This window comes from Ovis aries, chromosome 23 (assembly GCF_016772045.2).
Source record: "Ovis aries strain OAR_USU_Benz2616 breed Rambouillet chromosome 23, ARS-UI_Ramb_v3.0, whole genome shotgun sequence".
NCBI lineage: Eukaryota > Metazoa > Chordata > Mammalia > Artiodactyla > Bovidae > Ovis > Ovis aries.
Window position 1 is genome coordinate 876,272 of NC_056076.1, and position 12,613 is coordinate 888,884.

At 47.5% G+C, this 12,613-nt stretch overlaps 1 protein-coding gene across 5 annotated transcripts in view; it reads right to left on the bottom strand.

Annotated features, from left to right (window-relative positions):
- The window catches only part of CTDP1 (CTD phosphatase subunit 1), a 31,138-nt gene extending 23,177 nt beyond the window's left edge, over window positions 1-7,961 (bottom strand). Inside the window, exon 1 of one of the 5 annotated variants that reach the window (XM_042239535.2) lies at window positions 2,983-7,961. Coding sequence is in view for 1 of the 5 variants with exons in the window: in XM_027960722.2 (XP_027816523.2) it covers window positions 1,860-2,164 (305 nt within the window). In the remaining 4 variants the exon portion in view is untranslated. Of the gene's footprint in view, window positions 1-498; window positions 1,804-1,859; window positions 2,335-2,982 lie in introns of those variants that run through there. The other 4 variants (XM_042239536.1, XM_027960722.2, XM_060405420.1 and 1 more) reach the window with 4 other exon arrangements.
- Between the last annotated feature and the right edge of the window lie 4,652 nt (window positions 7,962-12,613).

A 12,613-nucleotide genomic window follows, 5' to 3' on the forward strand; every position in this document is an offset into this window, starting at 1 on the left:
AGGAAACCCGGAGAAGCCCAACAGGGACCGGGCTGGTGTGTCAGAACCTGCTGGGACCCCGTCTCCTCCTCTGTCTAAAAGGTCAGAACAATCCTCGCTCTCCCCGACAGTGTGAGCGCTACAAAAACACGCAATCCCATCACAGGTCACAAGAGCATCTGCCATTTCCACTACATCCAGAGACAAGGTCTCTAAGTTCCTGGAACTGTTCACTGCCGGAGAACAACCTCTGGTGTGGTCAGGATGAGACCAGCTGATGACAGCAATGATGGACCCAAGGACAACTCCAGCCATAGAGCCTGGCTCTGGGCTGGTGCTTTACACACCCTCTCACACCTGCATTCCAGGAGAAATGCTACCACTGCTCAGAGTCTCAAAAGGCCCCGGGACAAACCACTGCAGTAAGATACCCCAAGACCTGAAACACCAAAAACCAGAAAATTACCCACAGCTGGTAATTGTCCCTAGGCCAGCTGCTGGGCTGACTGGCGGCATTACCTGACTGGGCTCCTCTGCTTTGCAGGATGGCTGCATGTGAAGGCTCCCTAGCTGCTGTGACCAGTAACCAGCCTGCCTGGGCCTTGCGGTCGTTTCCGTGCAGTCAGAGTAACAGAACAACGTGGAACAGATGTCTTTCCCTCAGGGGTTTTCTACCCAGTGAAACGGCAGCATCAAGCAGCATGTCCATCGTCCAGGTGGTGGGTTTACAGGCTCCTTAGGGCCCAAGCAATGGTCAAGGAAAACCTGACTTCCAAGCAACGCTGAAAGCACACCAGGGTGTCACACACAGAGAGCCTCTCCCTCGTAAGGCCAGGCGGGTGGCTTTGGCAGTGGCAGATGAGAGTGCAGCCCAGCCACCTCCCCTGCACTCTGGCAGGTACAGAAGGCTGAAGACCCGGCTCTGCCTCCAAAGATGAGAGAAGAGAACTGGATGCGAGATGAGGCACCCAGGACTGTGAGGCAGGCAGGCTCTAGCCATGCGGAACCAGGTGGAAAATGTTCAACAGCCAGAGGATGAACTTGCGCCACCAGGAGAGGAACAGGGGCTGGTGCCCACCTCTCCAGGGAAGGGCCAGGGTGGGGAGAAAGGGAACTGAGCGCCCAGGGCACTGGGGCCCCCACAGAGGGAAGCTGCACCCCGGCCACTGAACAGGAGGCAGGGATGCTCACCTGCCCGAGGTTTCCATCCCTGCAATGGAAACAACCACACCAGTCATGTGTACACAACTTTGCACACAACACTGGTCAACTTATAAACAAACAAACAAAAAAATCCCTGCACAAGGTTAAAACGGATACGACAGCAAGAGCTGATGGTAGGAGGATACTACTGCTTGCCCTGACCTACCTATGCCAGAGCCACACCCCCTTCCTGGGCTATGAAGCAAAACTGCCAGGTTTTACAACCACGCTTCACAAGGTTTACTAGGACCTCAACAATTGCACGCCTCCCAACAATTAACGCTGTGACAACAAGCAAGGAGCAGCCTGCTTCTTCCTGTACGTGCTATGACCCCTAGTTTTCCTAACTTACAAACGTGACGTCTCGGGTGGAGACACCTGTCAGAGAGAGAAAAGAACGCAACTGTCTTTCAAAGAGTGCAATTTCGGTGACACAGGGCTTTTTTTTAAGTTTGTTGCCTCCGATCAGTAGATGACTAGCAGGGACTATCACCCAGCCTCAGAAAAACAGGCAGAGGCGCAGCTGTGCGCCCTACCTTGCAAACTTCTCCCCGAGCGCAGCCCCTTCAGCAGCAGCCCGGGAGACCCGCTCCTACCCAGTGCCCAGCCCAGGACCCGCTCCCGGCCCAGGCCCAGAGCTTCCTCCAGACCTGGCTTCCTCCCCCGTTACCACTCACCCGGGGGCCACGACCTGGCCCGGCTGCGCGCACAGCTCTCGCACCACGCCCGCGCGCTCCGACCTCAGCCTGCGCTCCGCGCGCACGCAGCCTCCGGAGCCGGTGCGGACAGGGGCGGGCCCGGAGGGCTGCGTGGAGGCGGCGGCCTCGCACACAGCCAGCACGGAGCCGATGCGCACGGCAGCGCCAGCCGCTACCCTCCACTCGAGCAGGCGCAGCGGCCCGGGGCCGGGGCAGCGCACCTCGGCTACGGCCGGCGGCTGGGAACCCTCGGCGGGAAGGCGGCCGCCGGGCGGTGCCTCCATCGCAGCCAGGCGGAGACGCTGCGGAAGGGCGCCGGCAGAGGCTCAGGGCCCGGCGCCCCTCGCCGCGGGCGGGCGACCCCGGCCCAGGAGGGGACAACGGCGGTAACGCTGCGATCCTCAGCCCCGCACCGGCTTCCACCCGCCGCCCGTCCCGCGCCGACTTCCGGGACAGCGTGCGGAGTCACGTGTCGCCGCGCGCGCGCATGCGCCGAGGGCCGTGGCGGACGCACGCCACGCGGGGCCCGAGAGGCCAGGCCGGTCCCTGGAACCGGCCGCTGCCTCTACGGCGCGGGCGGGGCTGGGCCTGCTGGGGACGGGGCTCCTTCGTCGCGTCGACCTCGTGAGCACCAGCATCCTGCACTGGCGACGGCAGGCAAAGCGGTGACCCCGGGCCGCAAACCGCGTCAGGCGCTGCGGCTGGACGTCCTGGGACTACGAGTCCCGGCGTCCAGCGCGCCCCGCGGTATCACGAGTCCCTGTCTGGCGCCGGGAGTCCCGGCATGCAACAGGGGTGTCTGTCCCGCAGCCCCCATCGCCGGCTCGGGGCCGGTGCCAGGAGAACTACAAGTACCAGTATGCAGCGCGCCCCGCCTTCCTTTCCGCGCTGAGGGCTGGCTGGCGTCTCAGGACGGCGGGGCCGGAGACCCGGCACTCGGTACTCGCCCGGTCTGGCGCCGCGGGTACCGGCACGCTGCAGCGGCCGTCGTCCCACGACCCCTCCCATCACCCTCGGAGGCCGGTCGTCCTGGACTCCGAGGCCCGGCGTGCCGCTGCCCCGGGAATCCCGGGCTGCGTTGTGAACCGCTGGCCCAGCGTACCCCGTACGGCGCAGGGCTGGGGCTTGGTCGCCAGGTCCCCTCGCCCCGGAGTGCGTGTTCTGGGGTCTTTTCTGGCTGGACCTTCACCGTACTGTCCGCCTCGCCTTGACTTCGCCTTGGGAGACCTGGTGCACTGCCCGCAGAGAGCGGGAACCGCCTCGGAAACCACCTGATCCAGTCCGGGAGCCGTGGGCGAGGTCGTCTGCGGAGGCCTTCAAGGTCTTTCTTGATATGATTTCTGAAGAGCTGCTTTTTCTCTGCTGAGATTTGGACAGAAGCACCTGTCCCAACAGCAAGAGCCCCCCACCCCCACCCCATCCCTACCCCAGGTGCATGAAGCAAAAACTGACACAATTAAGGAAGGCAGACAGCTCAGTATTCGCATACTTTTGCTTCGTTTTATTATGCTTCCTAGATCGTGTTTTTTGTTTGTTTGTTTTACCACTTGGAGGTTTGTGGCAAGCCTGCATGGAGCAAGTCCAACAGTACCAATTTTTGCAACAGCGTTTGCTCACTTTGTGTCTGAATGTCACATTTTGGTAATTCTCACAGTATTTCAAACATATTTGTTTTATTTGTTACAATTATCTGTGATTCATGGCCTTTGATGTTGCAATTGTAATTGTTTTGGGGTGCTGGCAGCTGCACCCAGGTAAGACAGGGAATTTAACTGATAAACGGTTGTGTGTGTTCTGACTGCTCTACCAACCTGCGTACCCTGTCTCTGTTCCTCTGGCCTCCCTGTTCCCTAAGCCACAACAGTATTGATATTAGGCCAGTTAATAACTTTACAATGCCCTCTAAGTGTTCAGGTGAAAGGAAGAGTCGCACATCTCTCACTTTAAATCAAAAGCTAGAGATGATTAAGCTGAGTGAGGAAGGCATGTCGAAAGCTGAGATAGGCCGAAAGCTAGGCCTCTTACGCCAAACAGTTAGCCAAGTTGTCAACGCAAAGGAGAAGTTCTTGCAGGAGGTTAAAAGTGCTACTCCAGTGAACACACGAATGATAAGGAAGCGAAATAGCCTTATTGCTGATATGGAGAAAGATCAGACCAGCCACAACATGCCCTTAAGCCAAAGCCTGATCCGGAGCAAGGCCCTGACTCTCTTCAACTCTATGAAGGCCGAGAGAGGTGCGGAAGCTGCAGAAGAAAAGTTTGAAGCTAGTAGAGGTTGGTTTATGAGGTTTAAGGAAAGAAGCCGTCTCCATAATGTGAAAGTGCAAGGTGAAGCAGTGAGTGCTGATGCAGAAGCTACAAGTTACCCAGATCTAGCTAAGATGATTAAGGAAGGTGGCTACACTACACAACAGATTTTCAATGTTGATGAAACAGCCTTATATTGGAAGAAAATGCCATCTAGGACTTTCATAGCTAGAGAGGAGAAGTCAATGCTTGGCTTCAAAGCTTCAAAGGACAGGCTGACTCTATTGTTAGGGGCTAATGCAGCTGGTGACTTGAAGTTGAAGCCAATGCTCATTTACCATTCCGAAAATCCTAGAGCCCTTTAGAATTATGCAAAATCTACTCTGCCTGTGCTGTATAAATGGAACCACAAAGCCTGGATGACAACACATCTTTTTACGACATGGTTTACTGAGTATTTTAAGCCCACTGTTGAGAACTACTGCTTAGAAAAAAAGATTCCTTTCAAAATATTGCTGCTTATTGACAATTCACCTGGTCACCCAAGAGCTCTCATGGAGATGTACAATGAGATTAATGTTGTTTTCCTACCTTCTAACACAACGTCCATTCTGCAGCCCATGGATCAAGGAGTAATTTCAACTTTCAAGTCGTATTATTTAAGAAATACATTTCGAAAGGCTCTAGCTGCCATAGATAGTGATTCCTCAGATGGATCTGGGCACAGTAAACTAAAAACCTTCTGGAAAGGATTCACCATTCTAGATGCCATTAAGAACATTCGTGACTCATGGGAAGAGGTCCAAGTATCCACATTAATAGGAGTTTGGCAGAAGTTGATTCCAGCCCTCATAGATGACTGTGAGGGGTTCAAGACTTCAGTGGAGGAAGTAGCTGCAGATGTGGTAGAAATAGCAAGAGGACTAGAATTAGAAGTGGAGCCTGAAGATGTGGCTGAGTTGCTGCAGTCACATGATAAAACTTTAACAGATGAGGAGTTGCTTCTTATGGATGAGCAAAGACAGTGGTTTCTTGAGACAGAATCGACTGGTGAGGAAGCTGTGAAGATTGTGGAAATGACCACAAAAGACTTAGAATATTACATAAACTTAGTTGGTAAAGCAGCGGCAGGATTTGAGAGGATTGACTTCAATTTTGAAAGAAGTTCTACGGTGGGTAAAATGCTGTCAAACAGCGTTGCACGCTACAGAGATGCTGTTCGTGAAAGGAAGAGTCAGTCGATGTGGCAAGCATCCTTGTTGTCTGATTTTAAGAAATTGCCACACCAGCTCCAGCCTTCAGCAACCACCACCCTCATCAGTCAACAGCCATCAACATCCAGGCAAGACCCTCCACCAGCAAAAAGATTACGACTCACTGAAGGTTCAGATGACGGTTAGCATTTTTTAACAATAAAGCATTTTTAAGTTAAGGAATTTACACATTTTTTTTAGGCACATGTAATGGACTACAGTATAATATAGAAATAATGTTTATATGTATTGGGAAGCCAAAAATTTGTGAGCCTTGGCAATATTCACTTTTACTGCAGTGGTCTGGAACCAAACCCTTCATATCTCCAAGGCAGACCTGTCATGGTCTTTGATTGGATTTCTCTCGCCCTTTGTTCTTCCCTCCCCTCATTTAAAAACTAAATCATGTACATACCAAAGACGACGTAATCCTAAAATGAACCTATCTGTGGTCTGAAAATGTTGAACATGACCAGTATTGCTATAGCTACGTTTGTGCTCCTTACAGTCCCATCTCATCCCCTTGATTCCCCACCAGAGGTATCAGCCATCCTCAAGTTCACGTTTGTCTTTTTCCTGTTGTATGATGTTTTGCTGCTTTTGTATAAGTGTATGCACAAAGATACTATTTAGTCATGCTTTTGATGTTTATTAAAATGTGTCATATGGTTTTAAATCTGTGAATGGTTTTTTCATTCATCACTATGTATCTGAATTTTATTTGTATTATTTTATATGGGTACAGTTTATTGTGACTTCTATATAATAGCTCATTGGGGGAATGTGACAGGATTTATTCATCCATTATTTTATAGAAGGACATTTAGAATGTTTTCCCTTTTTGGTAATATGGAAATTGCTACAATGAACATATTTCTGCATGTTTCTTAGTATGATGAGTTGAAATCTGAGGATATGTACATAAATGTGGAATTGCTGAATCAGGATATGCAAGTGTTCAGATTTATGAGATATGTCAAAATTGTTGTCTCAGCTTATATTCTCACCACATTCTCAATGACTTGCTATTATCCTACTTAATCTTTGCCAATCTGAATGAAAATTGTTAAAATGAAGTTGTGATTTTAATTTGTATTCGTCTGCTAGCCATCTTGACTTAGTATCTTTTCCTATTTTTTTTTTTAATTTGCCTTTTGTGTGTTTTGAAAAATGTCTATTCAAGTTTGTTGCTCATTTTTCTGTTGGGTGGTTTGTCTTTTTCTTGTTGAGCAGTGGTAGTTCCTTGTGGTTCCTGAAACAGATCTTTGATTGTTTATATTACCTATACCATCCACCAGTGTTTGACTTGTATTTTTCATGGTCATTTGAGAACAGAAGTCCTTAATTTTAAGAATGTATCCCCTAACCTGAGAGTATAAAGATAGCTTCCTTTTTTACTCCTTAATTTTATAAGAGTTTGCCTTTCACAGCTCAGTCTTTAATAAGAAATGGATGTTCTGTCTATGGTGTAAGGCAGGGATATGACTTCTCTCCCATATGGGTTACCAGTTATCCTAGCTGGTTATTACTGGTTATTACTACTAGCTTACTGCTGTTGAAAGGCTTATCTTGTTCCCACTGAGCTGCAGTGCCACCTCTGATACTCAGTAAGTCTCTATAAATACATGGGCTTATTTTGGACTTTCTATTTTGGGTTCTTGCCTTGTCTTCATTGCTATAGCATCATAAGAAGGCATATTATTTGTGAGGGCAATTGCCTGTAGTAGTTTACTTATTTAGGAAGAAGTTTTGTGGCTATTCTTGGCCATTGCTTCATAAATTTTTTAATTAATATGTCAAATTTATTGATTATACCTGTTAAGAGTTTTGTTCAGAACTACATGGAATCTATAATTCAGGTTGGGGAGAAGAGACATCTTTGTGATTTGAATCTCCCCATCTATAAACAGTATATCACTCTAGTTATTTAGGCCCCCTTTAAAATCTTCCAATAAGAATTTATGATTTTCTGCATGTAGGATTTTTATATTGGTTACATTTATTCCGGGGCTTCCCTGGTGGCTCAGAGGATAAAGTGTCTGCCTGCAATGCAGGAGACCCGGGTTCGATCCCTGGGTTGGGAAGATCCCCTGGAGAAGGGAATGGCAACCCACTCCAGTATTCTTGCCTGGAGAATCCCATGGACAGAGGAGCCTGGCAGGCTACAGTCCACAGGGTCCCAAAGAGTTGGACACGACTGAGCACCTTCACTTTCTTTTTTTCACTTTACATTTATTCCTAGTTACTTTATTTTTCAGTTGATACTTTTGTCATTGCATGATACTTTTAAAAATTGATACTTTCTAATTGACTGCTGGTGGTATATGAAAATGTAGTGGATTTTTGTGCAATGATCCATTTACTTTAATAAATTATTTTAAGTGGTATATCAGTAGATTCTTTGGAGTTTTCATATCATTTACAAATAATTGTTTAATTACTTCCTTTCCAAGTTTTATATTAATACCTGCAGGGCGCATGCAAGCTTCACACCCCCCACCCCCTTCCCCGCCATTGGTCACCCTGTGTCTCTCTTCCATCCGACGCCACATCCTTCTGAAATAAACTGGTAATCAAGTAAGAAAACGGGTTTTCCCAGGTGCTGTGAGCTGTTCTAGCAAATTAATCCGACCTGAGGAGGGGGCTGTGGGAACCTCTGATTCTAGCCAGCTGGTCAGAAGCGCACGAGACAGCTGGGCTTGTGACTGACATCCTGAGTTGGAGGGTCCTCGGGATCTTGAGTCTGTAAGGAGGACAGAACCAGGGCTTTCGACTGGAGTCTGAAGTGGAGGGCCGTCTTGTGGGACTGAGCCCTTTAAGCTGTTGAGTCTGATTTTGTCTCTAGGGAGACAGTATCAGGACTGAGTTGGATTCCTGGATATCCTGCTGGCATCCAAGAATTGCCTGTTGATTAGGGAAGCCTGCACACACACGCACATTGGAACTGGGTTCAGGAACCCAAAGAACCTACATTCCTCACTTAATAAATGTAAAGTTAATTTTCCACTTTCCTTCCAAACAACATATAGATCTCAGTACACTATACCTCTGTTCTTCTTCAGACTTACACACTTATAATTATCTAATATTTTAATTCTTCATTTTTTACAACTCCCAAATTAGTCATTGTTTTATAGACTGTTTTTCTTTAACCTATGTTTACCAATTGATGGTTCAATCGGTAGAGAATCTGCCTCCAATACAGGAGATGCATGTTTAATCCCTGGGTCAAGAAGATCCTCTGGAGAAGGAAATGGCAACCCACCCCAGTATTCTTGCCTGGGAAATCCCATGGACAGAGGAGCCTGGAGGGCTACAGTCCATGGGGTCACAAAGAGTCGGACCCGACTTAGTGACTAAACTACCACCATATTAACCAATTTGTTTCTCACCTTTTTTTTTTTTTACATTTCATAGCTTCCTTTTTGGGGTAATTATTATGAAAGAGCTACATTCCAATGAAAAGAAACTTGTCCACCCACATGGTGGATATCTGAAATATTTGCATAATATATTATCAGTAGTTGTGGTATTGGCGAGTTCCCTGAGGGTCACTCTGCTTCTTGTATTTTCTGACTGGACTTCCCTCCCTGGGTCAAGCTCATTAGGATTTCCTTGGTTTGAGAGACTTCAGGATGTCCCTAGTAAAGAATCTGCCTGCAATGCTAGAGACCTGGGTTCGATCCCTGGGTTGGGAAGGTCCCCTGGAGGAGGGAGAAGCTACCCACTCCAGTGTTCTGGCCCGGAGTTCAGTGGGCTGTATAGTCTGTGTGTTGCAGAGTCGGACATGACTGAGCAACTTTCACTTTCAGGATGTCCCTTGCTTCCTTCAAACCTGGTGCTGGCATGGAAATTCATGTCCTAGACAGAAATCTAAGTGTTCTTAGTGTGGGGCCCCTAGAGTCTCCAGACTGCTGTCCCACCCAAAGTGGAAACCTCTTAGATTTTCTTCTCTGTTTCTAACTGGATCACATGGCAGAAATGACTCCCCTCCCCCTCCCCCTACTCTCCTTCCCCCCACTCTCCCCTCCTCTCCCTACCCTCCCCCCATTCCTCCCAGGAATCTCTCCCTCCACCCACTCCTCCAACATGTCAACAGTGCTCTCCCACTAACAGGAGCTTTCTCCATCTCCAGCTTTCCCTCTGCCCCACTCACCAAAACAGAAAGGGCAGTGGGCACAGGGCTCTTCTAAGACCAGTGCCTTGAAATACAGAAAAGCCAGAGGAGGAAAGGAACAGCGACTTTCCCAGGAGCATGTCTCGGCCCTTCAGGGCAGCTGGGTGATCAGGAGAGTCTCCTTGCTCTCTCTGTGGTCTTACTCCCCAGTAAAGGGGGATGTTGTGGCACCCCCTTGGGTCTCCTGGACCAGCCACAGTAACATGCTGTCTGTGCAGCCAAGCCTGTGGGAGCAGAGAGTCAGTGCTCCATTGGTTAAGCCAGAGTAGTGTAGCCCTCGCCACCTACATGAGGGGGTGACTCTAGTGCCAGTGTCAGCAGCGCGGCTCTCCCGGCATCTTTCCGGCACACTGTCTGTTACGGTGGGGAGAGGCGGCCTGAAGGCGCATAGGCCTGCTCAGCTGCTCAGTCGTGTCTGACTCTTGGCAACCCCACAGACTGTAGCCCTCCAGTCCTCTGTCTACGGAATTTTCCAGGCAAGAATACAGAGTGGGTTGCCATTTCCTACTCCAGGGGACCTTCTGGACCCAGGGATCAAACCCACATCTCCTGCATGGGCAGGTGGATTCTCCACCACTGAGCCACCTGGGAATCCCTTCCCACATGGCTTAGGTTTAATTTTTTAAATTATTATTTCAAGTCAGATGCTGAGAAAAGATAGAGTCACTCTGGTTCACATCTCTAAGCCAGAGGTTTTCACTTGAAACTTCTCTTTATCAGGTTTAGAGGCAGGGAGTCTGCCCTTGTTCTGGACTGAGGGTCCGCTTTCCTGGGTCTGAGCTGGACTCGGTGGAAGGGGGTGTGTCTGTGGGCCCTGCGGTGCCCCCTGGGACAGCAGGCTCCTGGCCACAGCATGCCCTGCTCTTGGCTGTGCTGCTCGGAAAAGTCTATTATTTTTGGAAAAATGAACATGAGACTCATTTGATTTTACATCATCAGATGGGTGTAAAAAGGCTGTTTGAAGCGAGCTAGACTGTATAGGCAGAGTCTGTGCAGCTTACAAAGGATGGCTTCCTTTTACTGTTTCAATTCCTGTAGGAGACTGTTGTTCAGTTGCTTAGTCGTGTCCAACTCATCTGCGATCCCATGGACTATAGCCCACCAGGCTCCTCTTCCATGGGATTCTCCAGCAACAATACTTGAGTGGGTTGCCATCTCCTTCTCCACCTATAGGAGATTACTGGTGGTTTAAGAACAACCTTTATCATTTAAAGATGTGTGATGAAATATTTACAGATGAAATAATAGGATACCTGGGATTTATTTCTAAACAATCAGGCCTACTGAATGGGAAGTGTGATTGAACAAGGTAGGTTCTGTCCTGATCAGAGGAATATCAGGAATGTTGGTATTTTTGCATATCTGAAGACTTTCCTAATAAAAAATACAATGTGTGTGATAAGAAGTAATGTTCCTGCATGAATTCCACATGATTTTATGTACAAATTACCTCCTAATTTGCTTCTCGTCTCATGACCAAATTTCCACTACAGCTGCTGGAGAGAGTTTCTAAAAAGCAGGTCCCAAGACAATCACGTACGTGTAATTCACAGCAGAGAATGTGTTGGAGTCCTTTCCCGCTGGTCCCTGCTCTGAATCCAGCACAAGACAGACATGAGAATAAGCTATGGGGTTGAGAGAGTCCTTAATAGGAAGAAATCTCTCTCCAATGATGCTTTAAAATGTTATTTTGTGTTAAATTTTACAATACAGACCATGAACATCCTAGAATTTCAAGTTCTGTTCCATTGATCTTTATGTCTGTCCTTATGTTAACACCAGCTGATCTTGATTTCTGTAGCATAATAGTGAGTTTGAGATCCAATAATGTAAGTTCTCCAACTTTGTTCTTTGTCAAAATTGTTTTGGCTAGTCTAGGTCCTTTTCATGTCCACATATTTACTAGGATCAGTTTGTCAATTTCTACAAAAATACGATGGGATTTTGATAACGACTGCACTGTTTCTCTATAATTTGTAGGGAACTGACGTACAAATAATACTGAATCTTTCAATCTGTGAGCGTGGGATGCCTCTCCATTTAAATTTCCTATCATTTCTCTCAGTGATATTTTATAGTTTTCAGTGAATAAATCTTGAAGTTTTTTTTTACATTCAATGTTAGGTGCTTTATTCCTTTTTGATGATATTGTACCTGGAATTATTTTCTTAATTTCATTTCAGGTTATTTGATGATAGTATACTTGACTTTTTAAGAACAGGATGCTGACCTTTCTGTGCAGTCAAAAATCTGTGTATAACTATTGACTCCCCAAACTTAACTACTGAAAGCCTAATGTTGATTGGAAGCTTTACTGATAACACGACTGGTCAATTAATGCATATTTTGTATGCTGTAAGTATTATATACTGTATTCTTATAAAATAGAAGCTACTCCATGCTCTTACTATCTCAGCACCCATTTTGTTTGGCCAAGTAGCTTGTGGTCCTTAAACTGACACTAGCCCTCATGCAAGAGCACACTCTACGAAACAGCCCGAAGAGTCATAATCAAGTATAAATTCTTAATATGATTTCCCCAACAGCTGTTGTTCAGTCACTAAGTAGTGTCCGACTCTTTGCAACCCCATGGACTGCAGCACACCAGGCTTCCCAGTCCTTCACTCTCTCCCAGAGTTTCCTCAAGTTCGTGTCCACTGAGCCAGTAATGCCATCCAACCATCTCATCCTCTGTGGTTTCCTTCTCCTACTGCCCTCAATCTTTCCCAGCATCAGGATCTTTTCCAATGAGTCGGCTCTTCTCATCAGGTAGCCAAAATATTGGAGCTTTATCTTCAGCATCAGTCCTTCCAATGAATATTCAGGGTTGATTTCCTTTAGGATGGACTGGTTTGATCTCCTTGCAGTCCAAGGGTTCTCAAGAGTCTTCTCCAGCTTCACAGTTCGAAAGCATCAATTCTTCAGCGCTCAGCCTTCTTTATGGTCCAACTCTCACATCCATACATGACTACTGGAAAGACCATAGCTTTGACTCTAATGACCTTTGTCAGCAAAGTGATGTCTCTGCTTTTTAATAACCTATGTCTAGGTTTGTC